Source organism: Delphinus delphis, chromosome 21, assembly GCF_949987515.2.
Source record: "Delphinus delphis chromosome 21, mDelDel1.2, whole genome shotgun sequence".
In the NCBI taxonomy this organism is placed as follows: Eukaryota; Metazoa; Chordata; class Mammalia; order Artiodactyla; family Delphinidae; genus Delphinus; species Delphinus delphis.
Genome location: NC_082703.1, coordinates 8,278,534 through 8,301,404, shown reverse-complemented (window position 1 = coordinate 8,301,404; position 22,871 = coordinate 8,278,534). Strand labels below are relative to the sequence as shown.

The 22,871-nt window shown below is 41.2% G+C and overlaps 1 protein-coding gene across 3 annotated transcripts in view; it reads left to right on the top strand.

Annotated features, from left to right (window-relative positions):
* UNC5D (unc-5 netrin receptor D) overlaps positions 1 to 22,871 on the top strand; it is a 603,365-nt gene that overhangs the window by 331,945 nt on the left and 248,549 nt on the right. For all 3 annotated transcript variants that reach the window (XM_060001381.1, XM_060001380.1, XM_060001379.1), the window contains exons 2-3: positions 731 to 949; positions 14,694 to 14,837. In XM_060001381.1, coding sequence (XP_059857364.1) covers positions 731 to 949; positions 14,694 to 14,837 — 363 coding nt within the window. The remainder of the gene's footprint in view (positions 1 to 730; positions 950 to 14,693; positions 14,838 to 22,871) is intronic.

Below are 22,871 nucleotides of genomic sequence, written 5' to 3'. Positions count from 1 at the left end.
CATCTGTTTCTTCCCTTTGAACAGATGTAACTATAGATATTAAACTAAAAACTTATAGCTTGTAGTGATTTGTTTTAGTTCTTAACCTTAAAAGTGAGGTAGCTTTTGGGGTCAGGAGTGCTGGGTGTAAAGAATGATGGTCAAAGACAAGCAGAAGAAATGTGTATTCCTTTTAGAAGGTTTAGTAAATTTGGGGAAGAAACGCTATCCAAAGTAGAATACCAGACAATCTCCAAAGTTTCATAGGTAAAGAAAGTGGACAGTTTGGAATCTTTGGGACATGTCTTATGATCGACCATCCTCCACCAACGTCACCATTATTTACACTTATTTATGGGAAAACCAAATCTATTCCCTCCATTATTTCAAAGTTTTGAGGCAGCTTGGGCCCCTCATTGAACACTTTGCCAGACTGAATCTTAAGATTTAGCCTGTCACCCCGCAGATGTTTATCTCAGGTCTTTCAGCAAAGGCAGATTCAAAACTGTAGTTTGAGAGGGTCTCTTATTCATTGTTTTCACTCGTCCGGTAATACTGAGTGTGTGTCTAAAGGTACCGTATCATGCTAATTCAGTCTCTAGAAGATAATTCATCTGCACAGGCCTTACAAGCATGCTGTGTTAGGATACAGAGTTTTCCAGCACAGATCATTAAAGCAGGTTGTTCTTTTTGGCCTGATGTACGTGCTGCCAGTGTAGACTGTGTTCTGATATCTTCTTCAATTTCACAGGAACTGACAATGGCGAAGTCCTCCCTGAATCCATCCCATCAGCTCCTGGGACGCTGCCTCATTTCATAGAGGAGCCAGGCGATGCTTATATCATCAAGAGCAACCCCATTGCACTGAGGTGCAAAGCAAGGCCAGCCATGCAGATATTCTTCAAATGCAATGGCGAGTGGGTCCATCAAAATGAGCATGTCTCTGAGGAGAGTCTGGATGAGAGTTCAGGTAAGAACAGGAAGCAATCAGAACCACCTACGGCAGCTTCTCAGATTCTCACATTGTTATATGAGTGCTTAAGCCACCCCCATTACCTCATTTGAATGAGGTCATAGTAACATCATCTTTGGAATATCATGTACAGTCATATCTTTACATGACTCCACAGCTCCCTTGCCTAGTGTACTCCAGTATGGTAGAGTTTTTTATTTTCCTGCTCTATATAACTTTAAGACCTAATTTTGTATGGAAGTTAATATTCTCATTGGAAATAAAACCAGGCATTCACTGTTTTCATTTTTCTGAATTCTAAATACTTTTTCAAGACAGAAATCCTTCACCAAACACCTTTTTTTTTTTTTTTTTTTTTTTTTTTTGGTACGTGGGCCTCTCACTGTTGTGGCCTCTCCCATTGCGGAGCGGGCCTCTCACTGCTGTGACCTCTCTCGTTGTGGAGCACAGGCTCCAGATGCGCAGGCTCAGCGGCCATGGCTCACGGGCCCAGCTGCTCTGCAGCACGTGGGATCCTCCCGGACCGGGGCACGAACCCGTGTCCCCTGCATCGGCAGGCGGACTCTCAACCACTGCGCCACCAGGGAAGCCCCACCAAACACCTTTTTAAGCAGCATAAATTCAGTTTCTCTCATATTTCCTCCTGGATATTATTTTTGTGTGCTTCATTCTCCACAGTTGGTGGTTTCTGTGTCGTCTTTAAGTTCTTTTGATTACCGTGTAGTCATAGAGCCCAAATTAGAAGACCAAATTCGGATAGGCTCTCCAGTATAAAAGAATTTCAGGACTATCGTTATTGGCTTGGCTACTTTGGCTGATGAGGAGTTATGAGAATAGTGATCACACTAGCTAATGTTTGTTGAGCACTTACTATATACCAGGCCTTATCTAAGCATTTGATAGACATTATCTTACTGTCTTTTCAATAGCTCTCTGGGGTAAATAATGCTGTCACTGCGTTCTTATAGATAAGGAAACTGAGGCTCAAAGAAATTAAGTAAACTATGGGCTTGTGCTGGATCTGAAAGTAAGATCATTTGACTCAACTTTAAAAATTTATAACTTTTATATTTTAACATGTAACAGAAAGAGTATATGCTTTTGAACTTTGTCTCCTCAGACTAACTGAAAATTTAGCCTCATCCTAAGTCCAGTCTGGTGTCACCCTAGGTTATTGATGTTATTAGTTCTGAACTTATTCACTAGATGTCAGATTCTGAATAAATCAAAAAGCCTGAGTATAATTAAGAAGTTTCAAGGTGGCTTAATTTATTAACTGTATACCAGTGCTGTTCAATACACTAGGCTAGGCCTTTCAGAGTATTCCAAGAAGGGTAAGAGGCAAACACTGATCTCTAGACCTTCATAGCAACTAATAGGTATAAGACCAATACGCCTGTAAGTGCAGTACAAATGAAGTTATGATAAATGTCTGAAGAGAGGTAGATGGCACTAGGGAGGATTTTTTAAAAAAACATGTCTAACTAGGGCTCTCAGGAAAAGTGTGGAAGCTATGGTATTTGAAAGGGACATTGATGAATATGTAATTCAGTTAGGCATAATTGATGCTAAACCCTATGGGGGAGTGAGGAGTCTCAATGGGCAACATTAGCAATTGAAAGGTCAACATTAGCAAATGAAAGGAAGCTGAGTGTATGTTCCACACAGCTTGGTTTGCTTGAAATATGAAATAGATGTAGGAGACAGCAGCTGATAGCTGGAAAACAGCTCAATCAGTGGCATAAAAGACCTCAAATACCAGAGCAAGGAGTCTTTTAATTAATTTTATGGATATTTTGCTAATGGTGGGGGTTGATTATATCGACACATGGGAATGAAGTGGCTTTGAAGCTATGCTTCAGAAGATGAATCTAGCAGAGGCCTTTGGAATGGTAAGGAGAAGTAGGAATGGGGAAGTTAGGAGGCTGGGATAATTCAGTTGAGAAAGTAAGGTCTGCTTCTGGAGCAATGGCCACAGAAATAAGAACTAGATACCTGATGTGAGAAACACTTCAACAAATCAGACTTAATAGCTGAATGAATAAATGAATGAATGGAGAAATAAAAACTAATCTTTTAACGGAAGCTAAAGGGTAGTCATCACAGTAGCAAGGAGAAAAGTCTAAGATCATTGTTTGGACAAACTGCACTTGAAATACTTATGGGGTATAATGAAGAGATATAGATCTGGAACTTGGTAGAGTTCAGAGATAGAAAAGTAGATTAGGTAATCATCAATAAAGAATGAAGCCATGGATGTGGAGGAGTTGTCAAGAGAGAGTGGGTAATATGACAAGAAAATGGAGGTAGAGGCACACCTCCCTCAGGGTCAGGAAGGAGACACGTCAGCAGCCAGCAAAGAAGTGAGCAGGGTATGCTGCGTTCCAAAGCAAAAGGAGAAAATCATTTCATAAAGATCTTCAGGAATTACCCTGGCTCTACTTAGGAATCAATGAAGAAGGAGGCAGAGAACTAAACACATATATCAGCAGTGCTAAGCATTATGCAGTTCTGAGCTGATTCGTGTTTGTAGTATGAACGCATCAAAAGGTAGAGAAGCACCTAAAATCTTACCACAGTTCCCTATCCGTTCCACTTTGGAACTAGTATGAGGAAAAAACCGAAAGTGCTTGTTTTAGAGATGCTGTTCTTCAGACCAAAAGCATGCTTAGAACTTAGGAATCTAAGTGTGCGAATGGGAAGGGATCTCAGTGGTAAACCTAACAGCCGTATTTTATTCATGAAATAAAAGGTTCCAGGAGATACAAGTATTCATGGTATAGTTCTTTCTAGAACCCAAGTCTCCTGATCTTCACTTTAGATACATTTCCTTGACACTGTAAGCCACCTTTACATACTTATTCCTGCGGTCTCCTTCCCAGTCAAAATATTGACACATTCCCTTACTGACATAAGGGTGGGTTTCAGCACCTGGCTCAGTATTTCCTGTCATGAATCTGTTCAGTGTTTAATTTCCCAAGTATATAATCCAATACTGTTCCATTGGAGTTTCTTTATTCCTGACCATTTCAGCCATCTCTCTAAGGGCCAATCCCTTATTCTATGTTGTGTTTCTGGCCCTGTTAAAGTTTATAACAACCAAAGGTATGGAGACATTTCCAGGATTCCAGGTATAGTTTCCTTCTTTAAAGAGGAATTTGGCAAAATCAAAGCAAAGGAAGAGGACAAATTGAATCTTGGTGCCAGGAAACTTTCTGCTTCTGTGCTCCCAAGGTTGGGATTTTGGAGAGATCTAGGTGGATTGACCTGGTGTTGGAGAGTTAAGTCACAAACAATAGCTATCTCACTTACCTTGGCATGCAGTCTTCCAAGAAGACACTTGGCGTTTTGGAAGAGAGCAGCAAAGGGAACAGCGTTTCCCATAGGAACAAAACCCTATAGAACAATGGTAGAATATGAAAGGTTTATGTCTCGTATTCAGTTAGTCCAACCAGAGAGGGACTCAAATACTAGTGGCTCCATGGGGCTGTGTGTTTTATCCTCAGACATTGCTGCCCTAGATTTTGCCCAGTAATGAACTTAAAATAGCAGAACCCCTTAGGGTAAACTGCTCCAAATAAAAGATAGGAAGAACATTGAAAAATGATCAACTATTTTTTTATACCACTGCTAGAAAATCCTATATCCGTTCTCATTTAAAGACCTCTTGATAAGTATTGCAGGCCAATTTAACACTCTCCCCTCTTGTCATTTCACAACATTCTGTTTTGTTATTGCTTCTCCCTTTTAATTCCCTTAGCATTGCTGGGCAGCTCCATGTCTTGCAGATAGCAGCGTTGATTACATTCTCTGCCTCCATGAAAAAGACTTCCCTCTTGGCTTCCTTTAAAAAAATAAAATAAGACCAATAAAAGTCTCAACTTTCAAAGGAACTGGGAAGAACAAAAAAAACATGAACGACAAAATCTGAAGAGATTATACACCGATTTAAAAAATAACCTGTTGAGAAAGAATTTTAACAGCTACTTTTTGGAAAAGAATTTAATAAGCACAACCATTTCTTCCAAGTCATTTTGACTGAATCAATAGGAAATGTCTCTCCCTAAAACTGTTTTTCTTCTGTGTGGTTAATGAAAATCACTGTCTACCACACACTGCAATTATGTTTCCTAAGCTCTGCAGTAATAGTGGAAAAGTGGAAACTGGAGCAAGATGAGTGGAGATATTAGACCCAAAACTAATGCATAAGTGTAATTAAGGTTGGAGACGAAATGGCCTCAGGTATTGAAAAATAGATGCATTACTTCCCCTGGGTTCTTCAGCGTGGAGCTGGAGCATAGGGATTGACTACCTTTACAGCCTTAATGGCTTTTGATGGGGTCTGAAAAATAATTCCTGCCAGTCCAGTGGGAGGGAATGATACCGAGAGACCAAGGATAATGGGACCACGTTTGACCAGAGATAGAGAATGCTCCATGCTCTTTTAAGAAGTTGAAAGTAACTGCTTCAATATCTTTGGCCAACGTGGTCTCTATTTCTAAAATCCTAGAGAACTTTGATTCTTTTTACTTAGAGGTTTTCTTTCTTCACAGAACTAATGGGAAATGCATAGGACCTGGGAGTGCTGGGAGTCGACACAGAATCTTTTGTATTTCCAAATTGGAGCAATAAATCCTTTCAGTTGTTAAAGGCTGCACACTGCCTTTGGTCTTTCTGGCAATTTGGCCCCGTCCTCTAACAGTTCAAATAAGAAGAAAAAGGATTGTATGTTTTCATGCAATTTAGCTTGGAAAACCCAGAGCTAGAGTTCTTTCCTGCAGAAAGCACAATTTATTTGACGTGAGTTACTGTGTTTGCACAGACACGGCTATACCTCTTAGTAATGTACACTTTTAGTTCTCTGCACAAGCCGAGCGATCCTCTTCCATTTGTTCTGCCTCATTTCATTTGGAAATATGGGAAGTCTTCTTCCTTGTATTTTTCTTCTGTTAGCATCTGGAGTTGAGAGGCAATCCCAATTCAGGAATCATGCCCCTGAGAAAGGAAAGGGGTGGATTGTTCAATAATGCACAAATGCGCGCGCGCACGCGCGCGCGCGCACACACACACACACACACACACACACACACACAGAGAGAGAGAGAGAGAGAAAAACAGCAACCAGCAAAACCCATCCTTGACAATCAGGATAATGTAGCCTGTGGGAAGCTTGAGTTATCAATAAGCTAAACCACTTCTTTACTGTTCAAGAAAAACGGAGTTCCCTGAACAAGCCTCCATGGTTTTTATTCTACCTCGGAGATACCAAAGTCTTAATGAGCGAAATAACGCGTATTTCAATGTGTTATGGGAAAAGTCTCAACTCCAGTAGACTAATTTTTCTTCTTAAAGAATATCATTTCAGGGATTTCATTGTGTGTGATTTCCTTAAACAACTGGAGTCACTCTCTGGGAAGAAAAGGTTAATGGATTGTGTTGAGAAAAGGGAAAAGAGTAGAATAAAAAATGTATTAAATCTTTAAAGTTTGTATCTAAGAACTTCGCTCTGCTGGTGATGGGGATGTGAATATCGTATCCTCCAGAAAACCATTAATTTGAAGTTACCTCCAAAGATTCACAAATCACCGAGGTGCATTTGGGAAGCATATATTTGAGACCACAGAACACAGCAGTAATCCATCTCTGAAGTGTTCCATTTGACAGTTTGTGGGTTTAAAACCCACAACTATAGAAACATTCTCCGACCCCACCCCAGATTTCATCCTGTTCATCACTCTGCTGCTCAGAGGACTGACATATTCTAAAAAGGTTTTCAGGAAAATATTATGAATTCCTTCCAAAAACTTGTGACAGAGCATGAAGACCTTGTGTCTAATTTAAGCCTTTCCTACAAAAAGAGACCGTTTACTATCATTTCATTCATAGCAGAGATAGAAGGCAGCTAACCATTTATGCAATTTAATAACTTCCTAATATTGGCCAGAGATTTGTTCTAAACCCTAAACTCTTAAAGAGTGTCTTTGGACTTTTTTATAGTCTTCTGTGTTCATACAACATTTTAAATGTTTTTTTTTTCTAATTTTAAGTGGGAATTATAAGGATATTTAAAAAAAAAATGGTCTGGTGATTAAGAGTATGGATATTAGTGCAAGATCATACCTCCATTTTTTTTTTTTTTTTTTTTTGCGGTATGCGGGCCTCTCACTGTTGTGGCCTCTCCCGTTGCAGAGCACAGGCTCCGGATGCGCAGGCTTAGCGGCCATGGCTCACGGGCCCAGCCGCTCTGCGGCATGTGGGATCTTCCCGGACCGGGGCACGAACCCATGTCCCCTGCATCGGCAGGCGGACTCCCAACCATTGGGAAGCCCGATACCTCCATTTTTGAGATCTGGCTCTCCATTTACAGACTTTTTAAAGGTAGATAGTTCCTTAGCATCCTTTCACCTCGGTTTTCCCATGTATAAAATGGCAGTTACAAGTATATCTACCCCATGGAACTGTAGCAGGGGTCGTAGAACCTAATATATATGACATACCTTGCTCAGGGTCTGGTGTATAGCAAGTACACTATCAAGGTTAGCCTTCAAAATGATAAATATAAAACTGCAATTTTTTTTACATGAGGTAAGTGGCTGGTGATTTTGCTTCCAAAAACAAATAGAAAATTATGAACGTAATTACAGTTCCAGAAAGATAAAGGGGCTAGTCCTATTAACAGGTAAATCATTGTCTTTCATAGAATGACATTTTATTTGCCTGTGGTTCACTCCCTCAGTTTACATTTCGTCTTTGTTATTCTCGGAGCCCCTGGTATTGCCATGGGAGATAGAATTGGTAGGATGTATGCCCTGATCTCGGGATGATCTACTAACAGGAAGTAGTTTTAGTGGCTGCAGGAATGGAAAGCCATTGATTGGGGCAGCAGGGTTGGAAATCATGAGTGTGGTTCCCACAAGTTGTGTGAGGTCTGAGTGAGTCATTCAGGGGATGCTGTCCTCTAACTGACCCTCCCCTCTCCACTTCTGCCTTTTGAGTTGCCCTTCTCTCTGTTATCAGACAACACTACCGAGTTAATTTGCTTTTCTCTGCCAGACATCTCTGTGCTGATTAATTTTAATCTCCAGTGAGGACGAAACTGGAGAGCTTGGGTGTATTCTTAGTTTCTGTACTTAAGACTGAACTTGCAGTGCTTCTGAGGAATATGTGGGGTGCTTATTATCCAGGGGAAACTAAAGAGTATTCATTAGGCATTGTGCCCGTTCAAAGGAGGACTATTTTTTTTAATCAAAATACATTTGAATCTTGTTGCTAGGATGAAGTGGCAAACGACATTTAGCCCTAATTAAGCATCTGCCAGTAAAATGGAATATGGTTCTGCCTTTTAATTATCTACATTTAATTTGCTACTTTCAGTAGCATGTTGGCTTGAAGACATCTAAGCTTCCCCCAAGAAATGGAGGCACAGTTCCCTGAACAGTTTTCTTGTATCTCAAAGTTTTAAAACTCCAAATAGGGATCAGATTCATGTGTCTTCACCAGAGCCTTGCCCTAGACACTGAGATAAATATTGGGTGAGGACAGAGCCTTCAGGTCAAAGGTAGGATGGCAACCGTTCCCAGAAGCTTTTGGTGATGCTGTGGAGAGGTTAGAAGCCCCTCTTGTGTGATCTTGTAGCAGTCTGTGCTTCTGTCATAGCGACTGTCACATCACATTGGCACAGGTTGAAGTGTCTCCTCATCTAGCCTGCAAGATCCTTGAGGACAGGAATCTTGATCATTTACTTTGTCACAGTATCTTCAACACCTGGCAAAATGGCAAGCACATATGAGGCACTCAGTACAACTTTTTGAAAATAATATATGTTGTAAACTGTATGACATCTTTGATCTATTTCCTATTGATACGGAACCTGCAGCAAAATAATAATTATAATAATAGCGTGGTTTTAAGATGAAATAAGATAAGGTATGTGATGACATTAATAAAAGTAAAGGGCTATACAAATGGTATAATAATCAGTAATGATAATATGTTATTCAAAATATGGGGAAACTTATTGTTCAAGCTTATTTTCTAGGCTCTAAACCTGGGCTAGTAAGAGACAAATGAAAAACATCTCCTTATGTAAGTGGTGGACTCACTTCTTCCAGCTGAGTGGACTGTTTTCCATCTTCTTAGGAAACAGTGGAGTAAGGTGGGCCTATCTCAGAGCCAAACCCAGGCATCAGTGGTACTGAGATACCTAAGGAGATGACGGTCTATTAGAGAAGGCTCTTAAATAGGAGATGGTTGCTTTTTTTTTTTTTTTTTTTTTTGCGGTACGCGGGCCTCTCACTGCTGTGGCGTCTCCCGTTGCGGAGCACAGGCGCCGGACACACAGGCTCAGCGGCCATGGCTCACGGGCCCAGCTGCTCCGTGGCATGTGGGATCCTCCCAGACCGGGGCACGAACCCGCTTTCCCTTCATCGGCAGGTGGACTCTCAACCACTGCGCCACCAGGGAAGCGCGGAGATGGTTGCTTTTCGTGGGCTGTTTGATTTTTTTTTCTCTCTCCTCAAATTGAGCAAGGCCCCATGCTACTCATGAAGTTGTATTAGAATAGTTCTTTGGGGCTTTGTCTGTGGAAGCTAATTACATAGACCTATTCTCTGAGTTAATCCCCAATCATGAAACATCACAGTGCAAAAAAAAACCAGGCACGGAGTGGGTATAACACTGGGCTAAAATGGTCCGGGGAGACAGGCACAGCGACTAGCATGAGGAAACAATTCACCAGAGCCTAGTCTGCTAGCCTCTTACTGCTTAGGTGTAGTTTGGGAATATGACAAGAGGAAGAGGGATTCTCATCTTTTTTCTTGAATCTAGTTATTTACTTTAGTAAGCCGAGTATCCTACTACAGAGAACTTCCAAAGATTGGACATCCAGTTGTGCTGAGTGGTGCATCTGAGAGCTGGTGGGCAGCAGTGACCACGGCAGGATGTCGCTGATGAGCCTTGTTGAAGTGTGATAATGGGCAGTAGATCAAAGGCAGGGGGACAGCTGTTAGTAGGCACTGTCTGCAGCTGGCATGGTGCTGGATATTCAGTTCTACTCCAGAACTCTTTTCTTTTCTACAGAATAAGTTAGGACTAGAACTAGAGCCCTTTTATTAGACGTTGACCAGAAATAAATAATTTTCATCCTTTTTCTCTCTCCATTTCTTCCCTCCTTTCTTCCATATTTCTCTTCTTTGAACAGTGAAACATACACCTTCAATTAGTTTGAAAATTCCCTTTTATTCTCCCGACAGGATTAGACCTGCTAAGAGTAACTAGTGTTTCCTATCTGATAAATAAGGGGATTATAGCAATAACTGCTGTCAGCATTTTTCTCATTTAAACAAATAAAGCTGACAGATGATGAAGTTCTGTGCTGCTCTGTTATGTTTAGTACATGCAGAGCAATTATTCATCCGTTGCCAACATTCGTCTCTCTACAACTCAACCATCCGCAGCGTAGAAAGCTTATTAGCATTTCAGTTCCAGAGTCATATTTTTATCTTCTGTAGGACTCTCCTCCATAACAAAGGCTGATGGTTATAATCGCACAATAATTTAAAGGGTTGGACTTTTCCGTGCCCATTAGTTACACAAGTTATCGGGTACAATGCTAGTCTTATTTATGAGTTGCCATCTTCTATTTGCCTGGGATTTTTGTTCCCCTGTAGCATTTCCTGTGAATAAGTTAGCTGCCGTCTCTTCAGATGGAGAAATAGATGGTTATCTCTGTAACACTGTTGGATGAACTTCAGTGCAGGAGCGTGGGGGGAGCTGTCCTGAAATAGAGCCGTTTTAAATGGATGTTTCTCAGGTGTGGTTTCTCGTGTGTATATACACACACGCGTACATTTTTACATATGTATATATATATTTATGCATATATATAATACATCACTAGAGAGAGCAATAGTGAAGATTTGCAAGAGAATATACTATTTAAAATTTTTATTTTAATCAATAGTTATTTGTTACAGTGGAGAAAAGTATCATAGAGACAAAATATTTATGATTTCCCAAAGGTTTTCCTAGCGGGGATGGTTTGACAAGGCTAAAGACCTCACGTTAGAAGAAAAAGGCCTACTCCAGAGAGACACTGTACTAGTGGGGACGGTGGTGGCGGGGGTAGTGAAGTCACTTGTGACCTTTTAAAGAAACCTGATACGCTGATGCTACCCGAAGCGAAATACACTGTGTTTGGATAATACTTGGTTGATAATTCATTCTGCTTCTCCAAACCCATGGGGAACCTCTGTGAGGGACTTGAGACTGAGCCATCGTAATGCTGAAATCGTGACTTAAGCATTTTCCTTTCAGCTGTGTTTAGTCTGAATGAGAGGTTGCCAGACTTCCTGACATGAATGGGGTGAGATCAATTTTGACCTTCGTGGTGGGGGTCTGTGGCCTACTGTTACACTTTCCAAAACAATTGTGTGATTGTCCATGTATAATAACCATGTTTTCAAGTGTTTGTATTTGATGCTCTGACATCTTAGGGTCTTGCTGACCCTGGAGAGACTGCCCTGCCCAGGGCGGGCTAATTCCTAGACATAGCAAACAACTGGCCCAAGAGCGTGCCTTTCATATGCAAACCAACCGATCCAGAGCTTTATCCCCAACCCCTTCTTTTATCAAGCCCTTACACTGCTGACCCATACCCCCCTGCCCTAACCCAGTACCAGACAAGTAGGGACAGCTCTTCTGTCCCGGAGCCCACTGAAATGATGCAAACGTGCCAACTCTAAATCTTTTTCCCCTGCCTCTCTGATTCCTTTCCGTGGAAACCACAATAAAGGCTCTTGCCCACATTCCCCCCTGACCCTGGTGCTTCCCTGTGTGGCCCCGGGTGCTTTGCCTCTTGTTTCTAGGGATCTGTGAGTGTAAACTTATTCTTTCCTGATGCGCATTTCTGTTTGAGTGTCCTACCTTAGCTCATTAAAACAGGCCCCATGTACCCCTTAAAACACCATGATGCCTAGATTAAATCATAGCATATTTTAAGGTTTGGATGGGGAACTCTCTGCTTTATAAATATGATGATCTTGAACCATTTTGAGATGGTGATTCTCTTCATTTGCAGCCTAGAGAAAGCTGATGGGTTTAGATATTATAAGATGGAGAAAGTAAAAAAATAATGCATATACACACACATATATATACACATATATACACACATGTATAAGTTGTGTGTGTATGTATATATATATATGTATAAATTCCACATGAGCTTGAACACATTTCTGACCTTCTAAGCGTATCATGCTTCTTCAGTGAGACCTGATTCCCACATGATTGGCGTATTTTGCTTCATAGGTCTCCGCATCACATGACAGGGGAGCTCAGACGTATCAAAGTTACTCCACCTGGAACCTGGATGTGCTGATTTAGGGTTTTCTCTCCTCTCTTGCACTATGCAAAGTAGATCCTCCACCATTTGTCTCAAATCAAAGCTGTGAAATATAAACCAAGTCCTCTTGTCTACAGCCTAGCTCCTTATTTTTGTTTATGCAGCCTAACTTTAAAAAGTCCAGTATGGGTGTCGCGCTCCCGTCTGCTTTCTGTCCTCACCAACTTTTTTGTAATCTGACTTCCGTTTCCCTTTCCCTTCACCTGCCAGCTCCACCTTCTCCAGGTCCTCTCATTCTCTTTTATTTAAGTGCAAATTTAAAAAAGCAGCCGCAACAATACAATAAAAGCCCCTCTAAGGCTTCTTTCCTATCCCACGTAGGAGGTGACTTTCAGGACTCTTACGTCTCTGACAGGTAAAAGGCATGCTTCTGCATTCTGCAGAAACAGAAGAAATGGGAATTATCAGCTGTCATCAGGATGATTTTCTATACGCGGTACCTCCTACAAATTTAGAAAGTCTAACTCAGATTGTGTACATGGTGATTGATGTGGCCATAAAACTCTCATCACACACTATAAATAACATGTTATTGATTGGGTAGAGGGGAATGTTTCCCAAGCCTGACTAATCCACCTCCGTTCTTGTTTTTTAAATCCTACCAGCACCCAGGATATAATCACATTCCACCTCCTCCACCAACAGTCCCTGGCTCCTTTTGACTATACTGATGGTTCTGTCCCCTGAATTCCTTTTGAACGTAAAGGAAAAATCCTAGTCATGCACCTCATTTTTTCCTTAAATGTTCCATGTATTAGTCTTATTTCCATAATTATGTATAAGTACTTAAAGTACGAGGACAGAGTCGAATTTTTATGAGGGACCTGTGCAAAGTGCTGGTTTGGGTGTAAAACAGATCTAGCTTCAAACCCTGGATCTTCCATTTATAGGCTGTGTGATGATTGACAAATGACTCTCTAAGTCAGTTCTCTCTTCCATAAAGTGGGGGTGCAGTAGCCTCTGCTACATTAGGGCACTGCGGAAATGCAAAGAGTGAATAGGCTAAAGGCTTATGATGCTGGGCACTTAGTGGAGCTCAGTAAGCATCGCCTCCTTCTCCCATGCTGCCTGTCTCAGAGCAGGGCACAGCCTCAGCAGATGCCCATTAGCTGGAGAGAGCATGCCGATTATAAAGGCTGCTCCCCTGTTTGTGATGATTTAACTGATGGTGTCGAGGAGGGCGTCCTTTGCTCCTTGGCACTTGCTCTGAGGTGGCTATCCTTCCCAAAGAAAGAAAGGCTGATAGTCTATGGCTGGAGGTTTGGAAGAAACTCCCTCTTCAGAAACACCAGGCAAATTTTTTAACTATTAGATGGGAATGCAAAGATATAGTGATTAAACTAAGACGTTGACCTTGGCAATTTTTATCTCATTTCCCAGGTGTAGCCTTAACCCCGCTGTCTGTGAAAGCCTCTCTTTTCTTCACCTCCTCATTCTGTTGCTCCAGGGACCTTCCAGGGTTTTCAAGGCTTCAAGACCAATTTAGTTCAACTTGTCTGCATCCCATTTGTTGTCTGGAGTTCTGGCTTTTCCTTGGATTCCCAGCCGTTCACCCGTCCCATGCATGTTCGCTGTCTTCTCGTTATTCTAAGCCACACGTCCAGAGTGACCCTCTCCTGCTGCCATACCCAGGGGTGGGAACACTTCGAAGCACTTGGAACTATGTCCCTGGGGTTGGTTTGTTGAGGACTGTTTAGCCTCTGGAATCCCAGAAATTAATTTGGTGCTACTTTCTTCATGGTAGATGTTACACCAAGAAAGACAAAGAGGGGGGGAAGCGGTGGGGAGGGATAAATTGGAAGATTGGGATTGACATATACATGCTACTATATATAAATAGATAACTAATAAGAACCTACTGTAGAGCCCAGGGAACTCTTCTCCGTACTCTGTAATGACCTATATGGGAAACAAATTTTAAAAAGAGTGGATGTATGTACGTGTATACCTGATTCACTTTGCTGTACAGCAGAAACTAACACAACGTTGTAAATCAACTATACTCCAATAAAAATTTAAGAAAAAACAAACAAAAAAAGAACAATAAATATTTCTAAGAGCTAAAAAAGAAGACAGAAAAAGCATGGTGTCAAGGTACTGTGAAAATGATTCTATTGTATGGGAACCACATTGGCTGATGATACTTTACACTTGTTCTTTCCAGCCTACTCAGCCGTTGGAATTTAATTAGTAGTAATATATTATTGTCAAAGTAATTAAAACTTCACCTTGATTAAAAACAGAATGGTTTAATTAACAGGAAGAGGTTGGGCTGGCCTTAACTTTCCGTTTGAGAAATACACCAGCCTCAGTGGATTGGTTCTATCTCCTCTGCAGGCCTGAAGGTCCGGGAGGTGTTTATCAACGTCACCAGGCAGCAGGTAGAGGACTTCCATGGGCCCGAGGACTATTGGTGCCAGTGTGTGGCGTGGAGCCACCTGGGGACCTCCAAGAGCAGGAAGGCCTCCGTGCGCATAGCCTGTGAGTATACTCTCGGTGACCTTCTTGTCGTGTAGGAGCACAGACTAGCCTTCCATAGAGCTGAAGAGCATTTGGACAGGCCAGGTGCTTCTGCAGAACAGGGATGAGAGGAGAGCAAGACACCATCAGAACTGTCTCCACCTCTACTCAATTCACTCTTTTAAAATTGTATTTTAAATGTTTGATAATTTCCCCTAGAAGACAATCAGCAAATCAGTTGGGCTAAGAGATTCTGCCTAGGTTGCCAGAATGCAGGTGCCTCCACAATACCGGGAAAAATGGTTTCCGAAAAAGAAAAAAAAAACCCACGCAAATGGATTCTGCTGTTCGTCATGAATGACACAGTTCAAGGGGCATTGATGAGAGAAGTTGAGCGATGACGGTTTACTTCGCCAGCAAATCTGTGAAAATAAGACATTAAAGATTAAGGGAGTTTTATAGCCTCCTGTTAAACTCTTTCCTCTGAATCTTAAAACATGGAAATGGGCTTTAAAACTGCATTTTTTTGACCCAAGTAGGACTGAAAAAAAGATGCTTGAGGAAAAAAAAAAAAAAAAAAAGAAAGAAGATTGCCTTTCAGGAGAGTCTAAGATTTCTTTATCATGTTTCAGCATCAGCGTTTTGATCATCTCAAACATGTTTAGAAATACACCAACTTCCTTTCTCCTCCTTAAACGTATCTTACCCACCCCATGGGTCCCCATAAAATCTCCTTTGTGAGCCCAGGAGTGTTACCCCTCCCCCAGCAAAGAGATGGCGGGCAGAGATGGTTATTGTCTCCTTTTTTTTAATGCTGCTTTTGAGAGTGCCGTGAAGACAAGAATACGGGACAAGGGGGATTTATTTAAGGACTCGAGGAATTCTTTGTAGCAGATGTTGATGGTTTAGGGATTAAGAATAGGAGTGAATTGCTCTTTGCAGAGACGTTTATGTTTCTTGGGAAATGAAATCTCCTTGTCAGCATAGGCATTTCACCTTCATTATCCTGGTGATCTGGGAGGCTGTTGCCTGGGCCCTAGGAGACCAAGGAGGACCTTGCAAGCTGCGCTCTTGTTGTAAGAGCCATGGGAAATATTTTTCCTATTGTTATTTTAGTTAATTTTAGCCCACGGATACTTTCTGACAGGTCAGTTGAGAAAGGGAATGTGTTTGATTTTATTCTTCCTTAACAAGTCCAGCTTTGTGCTCCTGGCATGGCCTCGCCTAGGCTAGCCGAGGTATTGTATTGTAACATCTTATGGAAAAACCTCAACGAACTTTTTGGCCAACCCAGTATTTGATCCTGGTCAGGGTGAGGCAGGTTATCCTCCGGATCCTGAAGAAAGGAGAAGCCAAACCGCGCAGGGAATTTCAACACAAGTTCCCTGGATTTCCTTGTCAGTGTCACTTTCCCCTTTCTCTTTTTCCTCTGCTTCTTTGAGCCCCACGTGACCTATTCTATGAATTCCTATAAATAGCATCTCATTAATCCGTCCGTCTCCAATCTCTTGTCATCTCCATACTTGCTCACTTCATTCCTGACTGTCACGTGCCTGCTAGAAACCTCCAGAGATTTTCCCCCTGCTTATAAAGTTTGGCAAAGAATGGCTCAGACCCAGTTTGTTAATTTCCCATAGGCTTTGATCGTGTACAGTCTGCTTCATCCTTCTAAACACTTTAATGTTCTGTGTTTCACCCTCACTTCTCTGCCGTGGGCCTTTGGTCCTAGAGTTTCCAGTTGGATGAATGTGTACCCTGGTGGCTGAGAACCCAGATACTGAAGTCCTGTTGGTTTCCAGTTCCTAAATCCACTACTACTTAGTGTTGTGATGATGGACAATCGATTCATCTCTGTGTCTTAATATTATGATAAAAGAGTACTGACTTCATAGTTACTGGAAGAGTCAGAAGTATTGATAACTACAAAGTGTTTGAAACCACACCTAACACGGTGTTAACTCTTATCAGTCATTAGCTATTATTTTATGACATAGTTGATCCTCTGTAGCCTGAACATCATTCACCAGTAAGTGTGTTAATACTTAAACTAATTGAACTGAATTACATTTCTAGTGCCTTAGTGACTTTTCTGTGGCTCATGGCTATATAGACTCTCAAACTCCATTCTAAGCCAGCCCTAGGTATCCAACTCTCCCAAGTATGATAGGATCCCAGAATGTTTTTTAAAAAATGGAAAACACTTTTCTATCACTTCCTACTTTTTTAGAGTCAGCTGATACTTTTGTGGTACTAATCTTGCAAACCTCTTCAGGGCTTAAAAAAATCATTTTGTCATTCTTATGTATGCTATGCATATCTGAATATGATAAAGATCTGGTTTTTAAGTAAAAAAAAAAAGAATATCCTTAAAGCCTGTATTATGCAGTTAGCTTAATATAAGCTCTAATATTTACAATATATTTTTAATCTCTTTCTATGTAGCAAGTGACAGATTATTTAAAATTATTTATGCAAGTCAAGACATGATTTGTCATTAAATATTGCATTGGACTTGGAGACCAGTATACATTAAAATGTACACTGAATTTTAACTATGTTTATTGGCATTGAAAATGGAGGGGAAAAGCTGCCTTTAGGACCTTGCTTGGAAGTCTTTTGATTTGCTTGCAGGAGGGAAAAAAAACACCACTTATTTTTGTATAACTTTCATGTTTTATTTAAATAAGAGATTTCTCGCTGCTATTTGCAAGCACTTCCCAGCAAATAACACATTGCCCATGAGGATAGTTTTTATTCCCAATAAATGAAAAGCCAAATTGGACATAATTGTCACGATATTTCTACTTTTTAAGATTGGTTTTTGAAGTGCTAAAGACATCTTCATGTGCCAAATAAGGATTTTGATATGTGAATGTAGCTTACGAATCTGACAGTTGTCTTGAGGGGACTTTGCAAAATTAGTATCATTTTTATATGATTCATTAAATTATTGTAGTTCAACATCAGAGCTCCTTATGCTTCCTGCATTTAACCAATGATCCATTAAGAATTTAACAGTTTCAGAAATGCAGTGGGCAAAACCTTCATGGCATCTGGGCCATCAGCTGAGGGATGTCTTGTCATGATCACGTTAGCTTATCTCTATAAAAACACCAGGAAGCTCGCTGGCAAGGTATCGCTTAGAGATCATTCGATTTTAAAGGGAAACAATATAGACACAATTATTTTATTTATGTCACTCATATTTTTATTGAAATGGACCCACCTGGGGTATCAGTTAACTATGCAGATTCCTGGCTTCTACCTCAGACCTGAGGAAGGACCAGGGAAGCTGTGTTTGTATGAAGTTATCCAGGTGAGTCTATGATCAGGTATCTTTGGGACAGCTTGGTCAGGAACAGTGTTTCTCAAATTTTAACACGTATGCAAGTCAACTGGGTTCCTATTGAAATGTAGATGATTCAGTTGACATGATTTGGTATGTCCAGTCCAAGGTCCGAGGTTCTATCATGTCTAAGGGTTCCCATAGGATGCTGATGCTGCCAGTTGTGGACCCTGCTTTGAGTAGCAAGACCCTTAGAACACCTTTAGGAAGCACTATTTGGGAAATACGGATTTAACCCATAGCTCCAATGTCATCATTAATAGCTGAGAAAGTGATATTCAGAACGGTTAGGTGGCTTGACCAGAGGTCACCCGGCAGACACGGAACCAGATCTTATATTCATCCATTCACCCTCCCTGGGTGCTCTTGCTACCAAGCCGTGTTGATTGCTTTCTATTAAATGGGAGTTTGAGAACCATCATAGAAGGATAAGTTCATGTGCCTTTGAGCATTTCCTTGAGGAAAGCAGTGATTGCTTTCCTATTCTGTTTCTGAAGAAATTGAGTTCCTCCACATGGTCAAGTTATTATATATATACACATATACATACACACATGTATAATACATATGTATAATATATATACTTTATATGTATGTTATTATATATTATGTATATAATATATATTTTTATATATAAATCATGACTCATTGCTGCCTTAGTGGTTACAAAAAAACCAGTACAGATTTTGTTGTAGTAGCCAAAGTGCCTGTCATCTTAAACCATTTTCTTTTCCTTAATAATTCCACCCTGTGTCTGCTGGCTGCCCATCCGATCACCTGGGGCTGGAAATAGCTGAGGCTCCATTTCAAAGTGATTTTCTGGAGGGAAAATAAATAAATAAAGCAACCCACATTCACCCCCACCAGGTTGGCAGAAGTCCATCTGCAGCGAGTGGCTCCCACTGGCCTCCTCTCGTTTGTCTGATTCGATCACGCTGGAGGAAGTCGGGCTGCTCTGGCATCTGTTATTTCTGCCCCTGGACAGTTGTCAAAGGAGGAATATTCAGTTATTCGTAGTTTTTTATTCTCATGGGTGAACATTTGGCTGCTTAGCTGTTGCCGTTTTTCCCTCTTCTTCATCTGCGTTCAGAATGTTTGGCCTCTATCATCACCCCTTGGTCGGGCAAACTCTTCTTTTTTTTTAAATAAATTTATTTATTTATTCATTTATTTATGGCTGTGTTAGGTCTTCGTTGCTGTGCACAGGCTTCTCATTGTCGTGGCTTCTCTTGTTGTGGAGCATGGGCTCTAGGTGCACGAGCTTCAGTAGTTGTGACACGAGGGCTCAGTAGTTGTGGCTTGTGGGCTCTAGAGCGCAGGCTCAGTAGTTTTGGCACACAGGCTTAGTTGCTCTGCGGCATGTGGGATCTTCCCGGACCAGGGCTCGAACCCGTGTCCCCTGCATTGGCAGGCGGATTCTTAACCACTGAGTGACCAGGGAAGTCCCCGGCACACTCTTCTTAACACCTGAGCCTTTTCTTCAATATGGGAGTTGGGGTTGGGGGGATGAGGGAAACCTTGGCCTGTTATAGTCACATAGCAAGTTGGCCACTTGGGATAAAACGCAGCAGGAACCCATTGTTCTGCTGATTTTTTAAGAAAAGGAATCTATAAAACATGCATCCTGAATATAATTTAAATAGATGGCTTATTTGAGAGACTTCTAAAATATCTATACAGTCGTGCCAAGAACGAGTGAAGAACTTAGAGAATCTCATTTAAAAGCTATGAAACTCCCTACCTAATTACAGGCCCATAGCGAAAACAGTATTATTTTAATTTGCTTTGGTGGGGGAGGGCGGTATCTTTTTTGAGAACTTAGAGGAGATATCCAACTAGACCTCAGTTATGGATCTTGGCTTCATGGCTTTGATAAATAATTTCACCTGTTAAAAACTGTCCATAACCCCCTCTTGATAGCAAAAATAAATATAAAAACACACATCGGCATGTGTGTCTGGTGTTCAGTCAGCCTTAACCTCTGTTTTTCGTCTTATTACCCATTATATCCATACAAGCGTACGGGGCTCCAGCTGAGTTAGGACAGCTTAGATTCTGAGACATAGACTTTTCTTTTTCCTTGATGTGCTCATATCCTTTCTTCTTCCTGGAGTGTATTCCCAGCCGCATCTCGCACTCCTGCCTTTGTCCACCTAATTCCTACATCCAAGGTCTGTTGTGGATACCGTGTCCTTTATGAAACGTAGTTTAGCAAATCCCTTAATACTAATTGACCTCAGCAGCCTGACATACCAACTGAGCCCTTAAAAAAGGGTCCCCTCCAGCATCTGCAGCTTCAAAATTGATAAAACCTAAATATCCATCTTCGAACTCTCCTAGCATTTTTTTTAGCCCTTCTCCCATGGTACTTATTATCATTTTCCCAGAATCATGGTTATCGTGAAGTTGTTTGTGGATTGATTTTCCCTTGTTCGATGGTAACCTGCTGTAAGATTCCGTTGCATTGCTCTCATTGTCTTGACCTCTGAGCCTAGTGGGGAGCCTTATCTGTTACCTTTGTATTATAGATGTTTGTTTGGTTTGAAAGGCAACCCTATCAATGCTGGATATGGTTCTGTGAAAGGGCATTTGTGAGCTGTGTGTCATGATGGTGCCATGGGACTAACACGGCAACTGGTTTTAGCCAATCCATAGCTCACAAGGATGCTGTTCTTATAAGGACCGTCTTTGTCCTCCCTGGCTTGCGAAGTACTCCTAATGTTTACTGCAGTAAAGAAGAGGTCTAAAGGGAATCGGGAGTAGGTGAGTCATCACAGCCCTGCGACGTGCAGCATGTGGCCCCCAAGGCGTCCAGCTTTATCTGCACTTTTCCCTTCCTTCCTTTTCAGAACATGGAATTTGTTCAGAGGTTATGGAAAACATGTTATGACCAATTCTCAGCACCGGCTAGCAATCGCACAAAAGTTTAAAATCCTCCTTCCTCTTCTCTTGGAAGAATGTGGCCAGAGTGAAGAGAAAATACTATCTACTTGGCCAAAGGTTGATCTTTCTTCCCTTTGGACTGAAATTAACTTCTATGAATATTACTGAAAGATCTGAGAGTCCAGGCCTCCTGATGGAGTTGCACACTACACAGGAGCATCTAGCCAAGGAAGGGGATTGGTGTTGAAATGCAGCCTGCATTCCACTAGGCAGGACTGCCCCCCAGAGCATGGCTACAACCACATGAGGGTAGGGACTGGTTTTTCTTGCTGCTGCTTTATAGCCAAGACCTGTGTTCTCACAGGTGTCCAGTTTACAGAAAGGTGCCACATAGGCTGGTGGCAGCAGAACTGGGTACAAAATTTGTGGTACTGAGTGCAAAATGAAAACCGTAATTCGAAGACACATGAACCCCAGTGTTTATTGCAGCACTATTTACAATAGCCAGGTCATGGAAACAACCTAAATGTCCATTGACAGATGAATGGATAAAGACGATGTAGTACATATATACAATGGAATATTACTCAGCCATGAAAAGGAATGAAATTGGGTCATTTGTAGAGATGTGGATGGACCTAGAATCTGTCATACAGAGTGACGTAAGTCAGAAAGAGAAAAACACATACCGTATATTAACACGTATATATGTGGAATCTAGAAAAATAGTACAGATGAACCTATTTCCAGGGCAGGAAGAGAGATCCAGATGTAGAGAACGGACATGTGGACATAGGAGGGGAAGGGGAGGGTGGGATGAATTGGGAGATTAGGTTTGGTATAAATACACTAGTATGTGTAAAACAGATAGCTAGTGGAAACCTGCAGGATAGCACAGGGAGCTCAGCTCTGTGCTCTGTGATGACCTAGATGGGCGGGGTGGGGGGGGAGGAGGGAGGTCCAAGAGGGAGGGGCTAGATGTATACATATAGCTGATTCACTTCATTGTACGGCAGAAACTAACGCAATACTGTAAAGCAATTATACTCCAATCGAAAAAAAGAAAAGAAAATGTGGGTCCCCTTGTTCAAAAATTAAGCATTTCAAGACATCAGTATTAGACCATTAAATCAAGCATGGGGCCCCATTTGACTATACTGGTCCCACACCCATGAAGGTGGCCATAATGGCAGTAATGGTGATGATTCAAGAAATCACTTTATATGTGTAACGCTATTATACAAAGGAAATAATTGGCCTAGAAAGGCTAGAGACGTATTCAAACTGATTCCACGTGGAATTAGAGACAAGATTATTCTGTTTTTCCTCCAAAGCCAGAGGCAGCATCACGGGAGGTAAGTTTTAAGATGGCATATTTGGGGTAACTAGAAATGCCCATTATGGAACATTATTTCTATGGCCCCATTCTCCTTCAGTCTGTACAGAGGCAAGCGAGGGATGTATGTCTGGTGGCAGTGATACTGAAGGAGGAATTACTGCATTGGGTGAGTAGGTGACTAATAGGGTTTTCTTTAAAAAGTTATTTTGACATAATTCAGACTTGCAAAAAAAATTGCAATATAGTACCAAAAAATTCCCTTCAGGCCTTTGCTGACAATCTTCAAATGTTAACCTTTGACCATATTCACTTTGGCATCGTCTCTTTCTGTGTTTATCAGTATATGTATTTGTATGTAGACAATTACGGTTTATTTTTTGACTTGTTTAAGATTAATTTGCAGACATGATGCTTCCTTTCCCCTAAATACTTTATGGTGTATGTTTTTAAAAAACATATCTTCTGACATGACTGTAGTATATTTACC